Here is a 17,318-nt window from a genome sequence, read left to right as displayed (position 1 = left end):
AAAATAAATAACAAATTCAGAGGAAAGTCATTAAACATGATTATGGAAAAAAAATTGTTTTGCAACCCCAAAGAAGGGTTGTAAAATTTAATTTTCGAAAATAATGCCTTCAAATCTTAAAAAATGTTCTTAATGGAAATTTTTCATTTTTACCAAAAATCAATTTTCCTAGCACATTGTATATTGTGATGTTAATTTATACCTCTCATTTTCAGTCCAGATATAATCCTAATATACCACAAGGAGAACTGACTGGCTATTTTCGTGGCCTAATTGATGAAGATTTCAAACAGTGAAAATAAAATTTAAGGGTTCGAAACGCTTTTTGTTTAGTTTATAGAGAATATGGAGGAGATTTTAAATATGAAGAAGCCTAGCGCTATACTATCACTTTGCTAGTATACGTGCCCTCTGTATAGTTCTGCATACGATTTGCACCATGTACATTATGGAAATTCCAATATGACCATGTAAAATGTCTTATGTAGGTGGTATAGAAAAAGAAAAGAAGCAGCTTAGGGCATATTCAGGGATGAAAGTGTACCAGAAAACAAACCTACAGCCTTTAATATGTGTCTATTTTAGTTCCCACCTTATGAACTGGACAGCAGGTCTGGAAGTCTGGCTTCTCCATTAGAACCCTACTGAACCACAGGCAGATGCTCCTGTCACCATGGCCACAGAGGCTCCATTCACTCTATAGGTGAGGCAGAAAACAGGAGCGGTGGACCCCTGCAGATCCCTGGGAGTGTATCACCTCCCAATTCAGTCAGAATTAAAGGCAATAGTGAAGGAAAGAAGGAAGGAAGGAAGGAAGGAAACTATATTACTAGCATTAAAATACTAACAGTTATAATAATTAGTCAATTCCATTATTATTTAAATATTGAGTTTTAAGTAATAGTAAAGATTTTGTGAGCCTTTAAATCAAATATGTCATTATTTGGTGCAAAACTTAACAAATGAAAACCAACAGTCTCCCCCAACCCCCACAAAAAAGAGCAGATCATGAAAATATAAAGATAAATTGACATTTTGCTAACGTTTCTATTCTCCATTGTATTTTATGTCATAGCAAAGCAGTCTACAGAACAATAGACATCCATTCATGGAAGTGAGATATGTAAATTCCTGAGCCAGCAGACTCTTGGCCCAATATTCAAACCACCTCTTCAAAAAGGACACAATGGTCTGCATTTTTCACTGAAAAATCTATGCAGCCGCATTCCATGGCAATGAACGTTTTAAAGCTTGATGAAGAAAAATGCTTTGTATATTTACTCTAATCATTACCCCTTGCTATTTTCTGTTTCCAAACAAACAGAGGGACAAATGCAAACTGCCAGCTCGTAGGATGTACAAACAAGTGTTAGTGAATATTCAGAAGTGTGGTGGTATTTCTAAAGTTCAACAACAAATCACTTAGAGTCTTTCTTTTGTTTTTAATTTTCCTTGTTCAGGCACCACAAGGCCACATAAGGAGGGTGAGGTCCCTGGAGTGGACTATATTTTCATCACCGTTGAAGATTTTATGGAATTGGAGAAAAGTGGTGCCCTCCTAGAAAGTGGGACTTATGAAGGTAAGCACAACTCTACTGCTGATCTATTCCTTGTTGCATCACATTTTTCTCCTTTAACTGAAATGCATTAGGACACCAGGTTACCGATGTGCTACTGTTTTTGGTGTGAGAGCTTTGATAAGGTCGTTTTAGAAACATAGTTCCTAAAGAAAAATTAAAATACATCTGGATTGATTCTACTCTTAATGCCGAGGGAAATGTGTATGCATATACCCATGGAAGTATCCTTGTGATTGTTTCCTGAGGCTAAACCATGATCTTCCAAATAAATTATCTTCGTCTCTCGGTGGCATCTAAAAGAGCCCAGGGCTTGAGTTCCAGGCGCGTCAGTATCTCTGTGTGGTTTTCTCCAGTTACTGCACTTCGCTGGCCTTCACTTGCCTTCCATGCAAGATGATGGAGTAGGAAAACCTGGTCTGTGTGTGAACTCCAAAGTACTCCACCACAGCGAGTCTCTTTGTGAGTCAAACGTGAACAACAGATGAACTAACACCTTGAATGTGGGAAGAGCATTGCCGTGGAAGGAACACTGTATATGAGCCAGAATCTACCTCAGTTCCAAACCTGGGTTTATTACTCACCCACTATAAATATTAAGTAACCTAGTTAGTGTCTTTGAACCTCAGGAGTCTTAGCTGTAAAAGGGGAATGATAGCATTGAAAGATATAAATAAATAACAACATGTTGACGTGATCGTATTTATATGCTTAAGTAATATCTACATGCATATAGTTTATGTCTAATGAAATTATATATCTATGTATAATGAAATTTTAAAATAATCCAACTAAAAAACTAGAAAATAACACTTTTATTCCTACTTCACAGTTATTATGTGTGTAAACTGTATTCACCTGTTTTATTAGTAAGTCCAAAGATGGCTCTAGTTTTACCGAACTGCAGTTAATAATGAGTGATAGTAAACACAAAGTTCATAATATATACGTTGCTCCTTAGCCCGTCAAATGTCTGAGGTCTACCGTCAGCAAATAGGCTGGTTTTGTTAACAGTTTGGCCCTCCACTTCCTCCTTCATATACTTGCTGATGTCCAGAGGCTATAGTTACTTAAGAACTCAGTATTTTTAAGTTGTTAGAAGTATTAAAATCTCTTCTTTTACTTCACACTCCTGAGGCAGTTTAGGGCTGAGACACATGCCTAAGTTATGGCTGAGACCTTTAGGTGAACATTGCCACACTTATAGGAAATAGGCAGAAATATCCAGGAAAAGAAAATGGTTTTATACATGAGTACTATTTCTTTTTAATATTGCCCAGAATAAATGATAGTGGAGTTTGACTGAAAATATTTTAAATAAAGTAGGTGTGTTGATCATATAACCTGCTTTAAATTATATAGGGAAAATAACTGTATAAATTATAGAAAATAATTATACAAAAGAAGTCAGAGTAAATAAATAATAAATTTTGCAGTATATTTTCCTATGGGCATTGTGACATTGTTTAGTGGCATTTATTAGTTTGCCTGTCTGCCAGTAATAATGTATTTTCTTTAATTACTTTATTTAAATATCTTGTTTATATAGCAAAGAACCAATAGCTTAACATCCAGCAGCATTCCAAGAGGAATATAATTAACAATGTGACCTTTTCTTTTTGTCCTTAAAAATTAAGTGTATAGAAGGTGAGAAAATTAAACAATGTTCATGTTAAATTTCCGAGATTCTCGTGACAAACTAGATGTCATGAAATTTAATATCAACATTTTAAAATACAGCCTAGGTTAGATTTTCGTTTCTAGTTAAATTTTGAGAGAAATATCCTGAAACCATACAAACGTAACCAAGTTTCGTGAGCCGGGGTGGGTTGTCCTGAATCTTCTTCAGACATCTTTTCAGCACTGAGAGTTTAGTTTGCCTAAATTTGGAGCCAACGTGTTAATCGCCCCAGCGTGCATAGAGCTGATCATTGAATAATAAGGCTGGTTTACATCTATGGTGTTGGGGAATAGATGCCATTGTTTACAGATACACATTGTGTACTTGAATAAATAAGAAGCACTTCTCTCAGATCCCACAGCCATCTGGGCAGACACCTAAGGAGCATTCTCAAATCTCAGGATCTTCAGGTTTTCCTACAATTGGAGCTGAGGAACCAGTGCAATTAACATTTTGATAAGAATCACTGCTACTCCTTCAGATTGAGCAGAAGCTCTAGAGTCAGGGCTGCCACTTAATGTGCTATTTGTCAAGGAAGCCTTGGGGATGCCTTTTCTGCTGTTGGTACTTTCAGAATATATAGAGTAACAATCATGTGCTATTCAAATAAACAAAGACAGACCTGACAGCTGTAATATTTGTCAGACTTTCATGCTATCAATCTCTCATAACGTTTCTTTAATAAAATCCCAGTTTTTCTATGTTATATGCTCTTCCTTCTACAGTGTGGGACGTTGCTCATTTCCCTTTCTCCCTGCTAAAACATTCTCATGCCTTCTCAGGGCTCTTTAGAGCCCTCAGTCAGGCCAGAAAATTTGTCTCTCTTACCTGTGAATCTCCTGAAGAAATTAAGAAGAAATTGAGTTACTCTCAGCATTAAGGTTACAGACCTGTCAACCCTGTGGGGTCCTTAAGACTGATTCTAACCCACAAACCAGAACATCAAGGTTGCTGATGCAACTGGAGATGGGGAGATAGTGCCTGCTTCTTCTTGCCCATAAATGCTTCCCAGTTTGGTGCATTTCTTCTCAGAGACTGTGAACCCATTGATTTTTTGTTAGCAAAGATCAAGGAAGTCCTCCATAAAATGTCTAGTTAAGCTGTTCATCATTTAGAAAACCAGCTTCATAGTATTCTTGTGCTTCACCCCCCACCACTCAGTTTCAGAACAGGAAATGCCCACCTTAAAAGGAATTATGAGGAAGAATATATTCTTTTAAGCATTTCTCATAAATATACTTTTTTGTTTCATTGTCAATAACTCCCATTTTAATCTCGGTGAATAGAATGGAGTTTGTCCTTTGACTGGAAACAAGATGGACTGTTTTGAATTGCAGTTCTGTCTCTTAGAAATTGGCTCAAAGTGCTTGCTACAGAAAAGCAAACATATTACTTGGCAGAGGCTGCAAGGAAGGCATTAACGTGCTTGAGTTACCATCTACAGTTATGCCACAAGCCCCGAGGCAAAATTTTAACATATTCTTAAAGCCTTTTTCTGCACCACCAACCCCCCAGCCAGTCTGAGCACCTCATTTCAGTTCACAACACAACAGTTGCTGAATTACCTTGCATGTAAATGGTCCAGAGGACTTGGCTCTGATGAACCATGGATGTTGGTAAAGAGACTCTTTCCCATGACTTGGATGACCTCATCCTCACCTTTTCATATTCAGTTGAATTTAAAATTAAGTTAATAAAACAAGGCCCAGTGGTGATCCTGACAGAACCTCAAGTAACATACTTGACACTATGAACCTTCATGTCAGGATTGAAGGTGTAAGCTTCATATGAAGCACAGGCCACAGAGCTCTTTGGATGAATGCACGTAATTCCTTTGGGATTAAGGTTACCTGCAAGTATTAAGTGATACACCAAGAGGTAGAATTAAGTGAGTGGGTCAGGTATTCTAAAAGTTAAGGACCTGGAAGGAAGTGTGTCCTTGGGAACTGTCCAAAGTGCTGAATAACCCAGGGCTCTAACTCAGTAAATCCTGCCTGACCAACTTCTTCCAGTTGTCTGGAATGCTGTATTCATGATTTCACTGACCACTCACACCAGTTGTCTGCCTCAACTTGTGTCCTGAATGTCGTCATTAACTGACCCCATGTCCGCTGAGCTGTGCCTGGACTCTCAGTTCGCTTAATTCCCCTATTGAGATCATCCACAGTCACGTTCCAGAGCGGCACTTCTGTTGTAACATCTACTACCACATTTTGATGTTGGACTTTTAAATGGAAGCAAAGCTATTTTTCTATCTATTGAAGAAGCCACTGATCCTAAAGTTAAATATTTCCTTTAAATGGACATAAGCTCAATTGTAATATTGCCTCGATTTTTAAGAAGACTAAATTAAGACTAGGAAGTTATTTGGGAATCTGACAGAATATAGTGCAAATATGGCACTCATCTTCACTTTAATGCTGTAGTTCCTACTAAGCACGGACCCTACTATATATGGACTTGAGCCTTCTGCAAACAGCACACCTAGTTTCTTAAACAATTTTATTATAAGGACTGTGAAATTCACGTTTTCTCACATTTGCACAAAAAGGAGTGCTGTCCTTCCTGATGTAGCACATACAATTGTATAAAAATTTAAATATTAACTACAAGTAATATTCTATGGAAATAAGCCAAGCACTCCTACAATGAAAGAAGAGATAGAACAAATTTAACATAAACCTATTTCATTTTACTAACTAAAATCAGCATCAGCTTTTTGTTTGGCATGACCTTGATGTGTTTATCATTGAAATTTTGCATCTCTATTGTCAATCAAGATAGGATTGGGTGATAAAGAGATACTGTACTATAAATAGTCTTGAGAAAAACTGTTCTTTTATCATCCAAGTTTCTATCTACTGAAATGTAGATAATATTTCCTGAAGGGCAGATCAATGCTTAAATTGATGCTAAGATTGTTGTCATTCCAGGAGACCAAAATGAGATAGAATTTCATTTTTTTCCCTTTCCCTTCTACCCTATTACAAGAGAAAATTTTTACTATGTAAGTTATAACCTCCGTAACTACAGCAGATTCTTAGAGCTTGCAGTTAAAAGGATCCAGCTGTTATGACACATCCAGATTGTAGCATTTTTTTCTTTTGATACTTGCTTTTCTTTCTTTTGGCAGTCTTCCTATTGTGGAGGATTCTAAGCCATGCATTTGGGGTTCATTTTAGAAACACTAAACATTTCCATATAAAGCTCACTAAATATTTATTTGACCAGTAGAGGAAAAACACATTTAGTAAAGTTTTACACCCCTTTGAGATCTTATAATGTCAAGGCTTTTTTTTTTTTTTTTGTAAGTGATTTAATTTGTGTTCAGAGCTGTTGACAGAGTGTGTGTGATTTTTCCATGCTGCTTTGCTCCTGTGTAAGGCACTAAGACTGGAAGTGTTGCTGTGCATTCAAATGTGACAAAATTCCCTTTTGGTTTGGACTTTTGTGATAAGCCCAGCCTTTTCCAAAATATGTAATGCAAATGCCCATTTCTAAGTACTTTTTTCTCCCAAAAAAGACTAGAAGGAATGAAACAAGCAATTCATTAACTAATTTAATATTATCATATAAATTATAACTTATAAAGTTATAAAGTCAAGGAAAATAAGATGACTTGCTTCCTATTACCTAAAGTGCAACATAAGCCGGTTTACTGTTACTTCTATAAATTTTTGTTCAGTTGTAGCTGAAAGGAGCAGAAACAACCTTTTTGAAGTATATTTTTAAAATATAGCCAATATCCATAGGCATGGGACTCACTTCTTTGACTCTGTCACACCCGTAGTAATATTAGGTAAATCCTAGGGTTCCAAAACAGTGATACTCAGGGCTTAATTCATTTCGCTCAAGCTCATGTCTTTAATTGCAATGACTTTCTAGCTCCTGTAGATAGCCCTATAATTTTTTATCGGAAACAAATTGAGACTTTCCCTGAAAAGAATATCCTGCCCCTTATTTAGTGGGAAGAAAAGAAGCATGACTTAAAAACTTTTGCTTAGGTTTCTCTCCACGGCTTCGACAAGCGGAACCTATTTGCTGATTGGGTGAATATTTTCAAACCCTCTGAGTTGTTTTTCTGAGTGAACAAAGACTGGATAATATTGGTAATAAATATTTCATAATTTTTTACGTGTGTGTTGCTGCAGCTATGAATATATATTGAGATGTATTCACAGGATCTTACAATTCCATGACTTTCAAAGACAGTAAATTTATTCATCCATAGGAGGCACACAAAAGAGTCTTGATCACGTTGATACGAGAGTCTTCTACACGAGAGCCCGTGTTTCTCTGAAGTAACGTCAACACAGTGGTGATCAATGGCTCTTGCCATTAGTATTAGACATACAGGGCTCCCCGAGGGAGACATTTTACTTACCTCAGTCATTCTCCATGGTGCCCTAATGTCCCCTTCCTGTCAAAGTTTTTTCAGATTTGTTTCGCACATCAATGATTTGAAAACTATAACCTAACAGCCTACTCTGCCAAAGTCATTTGTGTATCTGAATTTCAAATCTGAAAAATAAAACATCCTGAGACATTCTTTCCTTACATCTCATATACTCCTGATCTGAGGGACAGAGGAGTCTAGAATCAGATTGACCACGGGATCTGTGATTTCTCTCGGGGGGAATAGAAGTCATAAAAAATAGAAAAAGCAGTGCCCTAATTTTTATTGCTAAGCAAGCCATTTATTTCAGAACAACGATCTCAATCTCTGACAAAGTTACGATAGATACAGATGGCTTTGTGAATTGTTTTTATAAACTGCAGCTTTCTCTCAGACTGTGCACAAGAACGATATCTGAAACCTGAAACCTCCATTGATTGTGCTGCAAAGTAGACAGACTATACTTTGACTAAAAATTATGAGGTAACAGTTCTCAAAAATTTCCTGCTACTCTGTTTTTGTTTTTTTTTTTAAAGTGTTGTAGAAGATTCACACCATATGAAAGCTAAGGCTTGGAAATTCTGGAATTATGGAAAATCGTTCATAATGCTAGATTAAAATCTAATATGCTGAAGCAATTACTCCCTCCTTATATAGTAATCAGCTCTCTTAGTTCTGTTCCAGGCTGTATATGTATGTAACAACAAGATAAAACCAGGATCAATTGGTCAACATATCTTGGCTGCATAGGGCTGTTCCCATGAACGTTAATTCTTAAAGATTCTACAAATGTGAATTGTTAGGGACCAGTAAAAACAAAAATTGATATTTGTTATTAGATATAAAAAAATGGAAGATTTGACTTATGCTATCTTCAGCCTTTTTATATTACCTATGTTGGCCTTTTTCCTGATCCTCAAACAGGGCAAGCACATTCTTACCCACCTGGGATCTTGGATTTGTCATTTCACTTTCCTGGACTACCTGTCTTCCAAATAACCACAAGTTCCTTTTTCTTACTTGGCGAACTCTTACTTGACAACGCTATTCGAAATTGCACCTGCTGACATTCTCCACCCCCTTCCTCTGATTTAGTTTTCTTTATTGTACTTGCTCTAATTGAAAATATATTCTGTGTCCATTTGTTTGTTTGGTTATTGTTAGTATCCACCCGCTCGACTGTAAATTTCAAGAGGTCATATAATTTGTTTGGATCGCTGCTAATTCTTGAGTTCAGAGGGGTCTCTGGCAGCTAGGAAGCACTCAGTGAATGTGAGTTGAATAAATGAACGAATGAATGCCCAGTCTCCTTCCTTAAACTTAACAATAGGAAGCCCTTAATCCCCACATAAAAGTTCAGCCTGGCCTGAGAGCCTGGGGCACATCCACTTCCTCATTCAAATGCTCCCCGTCAATAGTTTGGAGCTGCAGAGTCAATTTGGCCTCAGAATCCTGTCTTGGATTAACCTGGTATCGCAACTGTAATAATTTTGTTCTTGTCTTAATTCCCGTGATTATCCTCTTGAGTCCCTATTCTAAGTTCCCATGCCTGTTTCTCAGTACCCTACAAATAATAGCACTTTCTCCAGAATATAGTTCTTATCTTGCTAAGGCCATTCTTCACAGTCTGGTTTTCCCCACAGTAATTCGTGGTACGTATGTCAAATCGCTCAAACTCAAAACCTAGTAGACTTGGTCAACAAAACTGTATCTCCCATGGACTTGTCTCCCCACCCAAGTTCCCTTGATTGTGCCACCTAAATACTTCTTGGACTAATGGTAATTACTCTTTCCTATAGCCCCTGTGTTTGTTCATGCTCTTTATTTTTTTCAAAAGTATTGCAAAGACTTTCTTGATTTCCTCACCTCTACTATAGAAGGTCAGTGGAGATTAGAGAACAGAAGTAATGAGGTCAAACCTATAGGAGAGTTAGGAAGGTCCTGGGATATATTGGAAAATATGCAAACTCAACAAGTTATAAAACAAAGGAACTTGAATGTGCATTCTCTCACTAGAGAAATGTAAAGGCATTATAATTAACGGGGGCATGTGGTGCTTGGAATTTATTAGGTATTTCACTAACATTTTTCTGGCTGGTTTTCAATAAACTGTAAGGGAGCGTGAGTTTGTTTAGTATCCTTTTATTCTTCAGAGAATTAATGGAAAGGAAATGGAAATAAAATTTTATTCAATTATTAATTATATACTGCGAATTAGGTTTCTATTCTCACCTCTTTCTTTTTTCTTTTTACATTAGGGTGGCTTTAAATTTTCTTATAATATGTGAAAGCTTGATTCCTTTCACTAAGCAGCTAATGGGTAAAATCTGAAAAGTTCATCTTTTGAATTTGAATACTGATGGTAACCCAAATACTTAACACAACATAAGGAGCCAATAAGCAAAATGTTTTCAACAATATATAGGAAGCTCAAACTGAGATGAACTTTACGATGATGGGGAAATGAAAAGACTCGATTTAAAATTTCCGAATGAGTTTTCTTTCTTTTTCTCCCCTCCCTCCATGCCATACCTGAGGGTATTAAAGCAAAGAGTCTGCATTTGGCTAGAGAAAACTGCCCTTTGGCCCCATGACCTGTTCCTGGAGGGTTATTTCCCAAAGGGATCTCTTTGCTCTGGGCTAGCCCACGAGAGCGAAGAAGTTTCTCCAGGTCAAGTCCTTCAGGATCATTCCCAAGAGGATTAGATACTCTGATTTCTGCTCCCCCTCTCTGAGGGCGAGAGCAAATTGTCTCTATAAAGCTTCCAGAGGAAAATCTTCTGGTGCAGCTCTCTGGTCTCCCTGGAGATGAAGCAGGTGTTACTATACTTCGAGTAAAGTGTAACCCATTGCAACAAAGGGAAGTTCCTAGCATTTCTACCTTCAAGGATGTCCAGGAATACTCATTTTCTTTTCTTTTCTTTTCTTTTTCAACTGTAATGTGATTTTTTTCTTCATTTATTTGTTTATTTTCGGATGTACATCATAATGTATTTCAAATTCTGTGTAGATTACATCATGCTCACCACCGGAAAACTAATTATAGTCTATCCCCTCACATGTGAGTTTAATCACCCCTTTTGCCCAGGAATACTCATTTTCAAATAATATTTATAGGTTTGGTAACTTTACTCTCTTCCTATCCTCCCTCAATTTAAGAAGAGTTGCATTTATGGTAAAATGTAGCAGTAAATTAGAAGGTGATGCGTGCAATGGTTTACGTAAGGGAGGGATGGGGGAGGGTGGAGACTCCTGGAGGCAGGCACACTGACACCCTGACACTAATTGAGGATTGGAAAAGTACAAGAAGTGTGCAGAAGAAATGAAAAAAATGGAGTCGTTTAGGGTCACTTATTAGAGTGGGAGTGCTCTTCAGTCTCCCAGGGGACAGCAGAGGATTGCGACCCAGCACAGCTGTTGATTTTCCTAAATAATGACCCTAAGCTATGCAGAAAAGATTAAGTTATATGCAGAAAGGTAATATTTGAGAAAGATTTCCTTAAAAGGTGATTAAAAGTTTGAACTTGTGAAGGGGAAAGGCTAGAATATTTACCTAAATACAATGCCACGCTCTCTGAGAATGCCAAGCAAAGGAGGTGCGGCTCCTGGCATGAACTATTTTAACCATTTTCTGTCTGGAAGCAATTTATAATATATATTCAGATTTAAATTCAAATTAGCACTTGTTAAATTGTCTCTAAAATTAATTTATAAACACATTCTATAAATGTAAACAGACCTGATATTCTTATATGCCAAAACCAATCTAAGCATATATAAATATACTCAAGAAGAATGACTAGATATTTTCCAATTATAATGAATTTGGAAACTATATCCTCTTTGGCCCCAATAATGTTTATCATTTTTTTTAGTCAGAAATTCTGTGCATCGTCTATTTGCAAAGCAACTAATGAATGTGCTAGATTTAAAATAGATCTACAAAACTATTGGTGCATTAACAAATTGTTAGAATTAATGTGTTAATAAAATGCAGATTTACAAGCTCATCCATTCTTTTCTTCATCTTAGCATAATAGCATGTTGATTTTTTTTTTACTTTTCAAGGCACTCGCCTGCTGCCCAGGGGCCTTCAGGAGTGACAGCTACAGAGCACTTTCTCAAAGCCTATATGTACAATGGGGGAGGAAATAATATATCATGATCCTGGTTTATTTTCATGAAAAGTCCACATGCAGAGACTGTTATATATACTCATCTTAGAATCACAACCTATTAATCAGAAATGAAAGCTCTTGTAGCCTGGGAGCCTTCTGGCCCTGCTATCTTATCACATTTTTCTTTTCATGTCATGGTCCTACCTTTGCACTAACTTTCATTTTAGTGTTCTCCTTTGTTTCTTTGTTTATTTTTAATATTTAGCTCCTGTTATATTTTCTTGCTCTCACACTTTAGAATTTCTTTTTTCTGATCTTTCAAGTGTTTTCTTTCTCCCAAAAGCTCATCGACATTATTTGTTTGCTTTATCTTGCTTTGTTCATCCTTTGTTTTTTCCTGAAAATTGAGAATCCTGTGTGGATTCTTGACTATATTCATACTTTATTTCTTAAAAATCCTCCCCTACTGGGACACACTGCACTTAGTACTTCAGTTGGTCTTCATTCTTGCTTCTGACTGTTACATTTCAATACTTTTTTTTACCTCTGTAGGTATAAGGAACAGCGATGAGAATAATGGAGATGGTCTTTACAAATGTACCCATAAGGCAGTGGCTGGTTGTTGAATACAGTGGAAATTTAACTAAAATGACTTCTCTGTCCTATATAAGAAGTAACACTGTGTTAGAAATGGACAAGCTTGGGGCTGGCCCCGTGGCCCAGTGGTTAAGTTCATGGACTCTCCTTTGGCAGTCTGGGGTTCGCTGGTTTGGATCCTGGGTGTGGACCTACACATGCTGGGGCAGCATCCCACACAGAAGAACAAGAATGCTATGTACTGAAGCTTTGGGGAGAAAATTTAAAAAAAGAGAAAGATTGGCAACAGATGTTAGCTCGCGGCCAATCTTCCTCACCAAAAAATAAACAAAGAAATAGACATACTCATGGGTGTTTTGTTCAAACAAAAGTTTTGTGATTTCGCATGTTTTACTCAAAAACTGATGCAATTTACCCTGATTTGCCACACTTTCCACGTTTTTCAATAAGTCCAGTGGTATATTGGAATCTGCCCTGTTGGCAAATGGGCCCTCCATACTTAACAGTTGCCTAAATGGAACTAATCATTTCAATTGATATTTTATCTCATTTTTCCTTCATCAATTAATAAATTACATCCTATCCCTGTAGTTCCGAAATTATGACATTTTCCTCTTTTATTATTCTTCGATCTTCAAATCCTCATCCATTTATGTAGGCCGGCCTTCTTAGTAGTAATTAGAGGCTATTGGGGGAATAAAAATGTTTGTCTCTGAGTCTAAGAAGATATTGAGCCAACAGAGAAAGAGATGAACTTTATTTTAATTTATTTTTTTCCTTATTTTATTTTTAATTTAAAATTTGACTTCATTTCTAACCATCCCCTGTTAATACTCATTCTCATCTCGACTAATCACATTCCTTGTATTCTCGTTGCTTATTATTTTCTATTCTTGGGTATCCGTGTTATTGATTTAATTCTATTATATACAATTTGAGACCACACCTGCTTCTTGGTAGACTGCTATGATTTCTTATTACAGAACGAGACTCAGAAATATTATTTAATAAAATCGTTTATATTCCTCCAACATAGGTTTCCAGTTACTCCAGAAGTGTTTTTGCCTTCCTTGTTTCATTTATATTTTATATAACTCCTCTATTACTGAAAAAATGTATCCTAATGGCAGGTATTTTTTGGAAATGATAATAGAGGTAGAAATCATACAGGAGAGTCGGGAAGCTTTCCCGAGAGTGAATGAAAGTACATCACACCACCTCAAACTAACAAAATATTGATCAAGACCTTGTCAAAGGTAACAAAATACATTCCACATGAGCAAGAAAATATTGAGATGGCAGGTTGAGCAGCTAGAGTTTGGGTCATGAAGGGAAGCTGCTGGGGGAGGAGGTGTCCAGGTTGCTGGAGAAAGAATGGACTTTGGCTGACCCTGCTAAGGCAGGGCAGATTCAAGCTGTACAAGAGTCACTGGCAACCTTTTTCTGCTAGCCATCCACTTTCAAGTACAAAAATTGTTGTCAGTGCACTTGATGGAACCAAATACAACAATAGTACCACACAGTTCAGAGCTGGGTGATTGTCTGATGGAGATGTTTGCATCTCAGGCTGCACCTGTGTGTTCTAGAAAGTTCTGATCTCTTTGATGTCAGCTAAACTGTACCACCATGTCCATCACATCTTCTGACAAACGACACTGGAACAGACTCTGACCTCATTTGCAGAAAAAAATAAGTTCTAAACATGGATTAAAATGCAGAGGATGGCCAGGGAAGGGTTGTGGCACTCCAGGCATTGGAGGGGAAGCTAGAACTTTTGGTCAAGTATGCAGTTGAGGCCTAGGAATTGTAGGTCCAAATGCGGGTCTTGGATCTGCATGAACTTGGTGTTGGACCTTTCCTGACAGGCTCTAGGAGAACACGAGCACTGTATTTAAGTGACTGATGAAGTGCAGGTGATAGAGAAATGAGACTCATTCTGTGTGACCTTAAGGAGTGGAACTAGGACAAATGATAGGTAAAGAGACAAAGATTATGGCCTGATATTAAGAAATGCTTTCTAATACCCATGGCTATGAAATAATTAACTGAATACATTGGTAAATAGTTGCTGGGGTTGCCAAACAAGGACTAAGTAAGAGTTCTCTGGGCAGGGTTGGTCCTAAGGAAATACACACATGGACAGCTATTTAGATTGAAATAACTACAACCTCAAAACATCAAAAAGAATACTAGGTGTGATGGTTAATTTTATGTGTCAACTTGACTGGGCCGTAGGATGCTCAGATGTCTAGTTAAACATTGTTTCTGGCTATGTCTGTGAGCATGTCTCTGAAAGAGATTAGCATTCGAGTTGGTGCATTAAGTAAAGAAGACAGCTCTCCCCAGTGTGGGTGGGCGTCATCCAAACTGTTCAAGGCCTGAGTAGAACAAAAACAGGTGGGACTACATCAAGCTAAAAGCTTCTGCAGAGCAAAGAAAACAATCAACAGGGCGAAAAGGCAACCTACGGAATGGGGGGTAATATTTGCAACCATGTATTGAATAAGGAGTTAACCTCCAAAATATATAAAGAAGTCATACAACTCAAGAACAAAAACAAAAACCTAATAACCCAATTAAAAAACGGTCTGTGTTGGGCCGGCCCCATGGTGTAGTGGTTGAGTCTGGTGCACTCCACTTTGGCAGCCCGGGTTCGTGGGTTTGGCTCTTGGGCCCAGACTTATACCACTCGTCAGCTGTGCTGTCATGGTGACCCACATACAAAGCAGAGGAAGATTGGCGTGGATGTTAGCTCAGGGCTAATCTTCCTCAGCAAAAAAAGAAAAAAAGGCTCTGAACTTAAATAGACATTTCTCCAAAGAAGACATAGAAATAACCAACAGGTATATGAAAAAATGCTGAATGTCACTGATCATCAGGGATATGTTTGACTACTAATAAGATGGAATACATGGTGCAACTTTCATAAAAAGGAAGTTTAATACAAAGAAAGAACTTTCTTAAGTATCTCTGACTTTTGACAACTACTAACACTGCCAGCCCTGGAAACTGGACCCTCCCACTGACCCACTGCCATTGCACACGAGATGACATTCTCAGCTCCCTCTGCTCACTTAGGTGGATCACGCCACCTTCAAAGTCTTCAGCAAGGCTGTCAGGTCGACTGAGATGAGATCACATGCCACCCCACAGCCGCCATGGTTCGAGGTGATATTTCCTTTCACACTCCGCAGTGGGAGGTAGATGCTCCTTCTCACAGTGCTCACACAGTGGTGGATTTCTCAAACAGGGGGAAAACGTTAAAATGCCAGACAGACAAACAGTAACGTCCGGCCCACCCTCAGCATTACAGGCAGAGGTACTTGACAAAGGACAAAGGTCCTTGTAGGAAGTAGGTTCAAAAAGCAATGACATTTGGATTATTATTGTTAATATAATTCCATTAGTATCCAGGGGCTTGCCAACCCTGGGAAAATTTGCTCTACATTTACAAATATGTGTAAAGAATGGAGAAAGGAGTGAAAGTTTAAAATGAGAAAGGGTGAAATCTTTTTGTGGTAGAAGAAACAGCTCACATATGTGAAAAACAGATGCAAAGAGAACAGAAAATGCAAAGGAAATGATGGGAGGGTTCTGTTAGGCAGAGTGCAAGGGCATGGAAACTGCAAGACAAGGGGAAATTTTATAGAGCAGGTGCTTTATATATGTTTTAAAACTTTATTGATGCTATAAAATGCGAACACTATAAACCTGGATTCTTTGTCAAAAATAGCCGTCACGTGCAAAGATAAATTCAATTTCAATGTAAAAGAGAAAGCAGAGGTAAACCAGCATAACATTTTAGAGAATGTTTGCGCAAATAACATTTTAGAAAACATTTCATAAACCAGCACACAGTGGAAAACATTGAAGAGAAAATAGTACAGACATTGGAACACCTGTGCTGTGCGTCATAACTTTCTCTCTCTCCGTCTCTTCCTGGTTCTCCTCCCCTCTTGCCTTGGACCGTTCGGTCTCATTCACCTTTGCTTGGTACACTGATCTCTCTGCCTGACCTCACGCAGTTGGTGAGTCTTAATTCGTTTTCTTTTCAGTCTGCATGTACAGCAGTCAACTGGCCTACTCTAAAATCTCTACTCCCAACTCAGACCTAGTTCCTGGGTCTGAACCTATACACAGGCTCCATCCGTATCACCCTTTGAAAAAGCTATAAACCAAAGTTATTCTGAATTGAGCACAGCATCTCCTCAAAACTTCGGTCCCTCCTATCGTCCTAATATCAGTAAATATTGTAGCTATTTACATAATGGCCCAAGCCAGCAACCTAAGAGTCATCCCTGATTCCCCACAACATTCAAGTCCTTCCAATTCTGCCTCCAAACAACGTCTCCTCAGTGAGTCCCGCCTGGTCTATTCCCAGTGTCCCTGCCACTGTTCATATTCTCATCATCTCAAGGAACATCAGTAGAGTCCTTACTGGTCTTTCTCTTGGTTCTAGAGTAATCTAATACCCAAATCTAATCATGTTACTTCTCTGCTCAAATAGCTTCCATCAACTTCTTAAAGATTTTTTAAAGATTTTATTTTTTTCCTTTTTCTCCCCAAAGCCCCCAGGTACATAGTTGTATATTCTTAGTTGTGGGTCCTTCTAGTTGTGGCATGTGGGACACTGCGTCAGCATGGCTCGATGAGCGGCGCCAAGTCCACGCCCAGGATTCGAACTGACGAAACCCTGGGCCACCTGCAGCGGAGTGCGCGAGCTTAACCGCTCAGCCAGGGGCCGGCCCCCATCAACTTCTCCATAAAATTTTTTGTATGCCGTAGAATGATATGGCCACTCTCGTCCCTGGCAGCCTCATTCCCCTCCATGCCACTAATTCCTCCCCAGCAAACAAAAATTCCTTGAAGTCGCCCTAAAATGTTATATTCATCTACATCTCCATGTCTTTGTGTTTGGATTTCTCTCTGCTCCCCTCCAGGGTCGCCTG

The 17,318-nt window shown here is 38.1% G+C and overlaps 1 protein-coding gene across 6 annotated transcripts in view; it reads left to right on the top strand.

Annotated features, from left to right (window-relative positions):
- The window catches only part of MAGI2 (membrane associated guanylate kinase, WW and PDZ domain containing 2), a 1,256,398-nt gene that overhangs the window by 698,217 nt on the left and 540,863 nt on the right, over nt 1–17,318 (top strand). For all 6 annotated transcript variants that reach the window (XM_070506114.1, XM_070506099.1, XM_044769320.2 and 3 more), the window contains exon 3: nt 1,461–1,580. In XM_070506114.1, coding sequence (XP_070362215.1) covers nt 1,461–1,580 — 120 coding nt within the window. The remainder of the gene's footprint in view (nt 1–1,460; nt 1,581–17,318) is intronic.

Source organism: Equus asinus, chromosome 1, assembly GCF_041296235.1.
Source record: "Equus asinus isolate D_3611 breed Donkey chromosome 1, EquAss-T2T_v2, whole genome shotgun sequence".
Lineage (NCBI taxonomy): Eukaryota > Metazoa > Chordata > Mammalia > Perissodactyla > Equidae > Equus > Equus asinus.
Note: the sequence above shows the minus strand (reverse complement) of the source record. Positions and strands in the feature narration are given on the sequence as shown.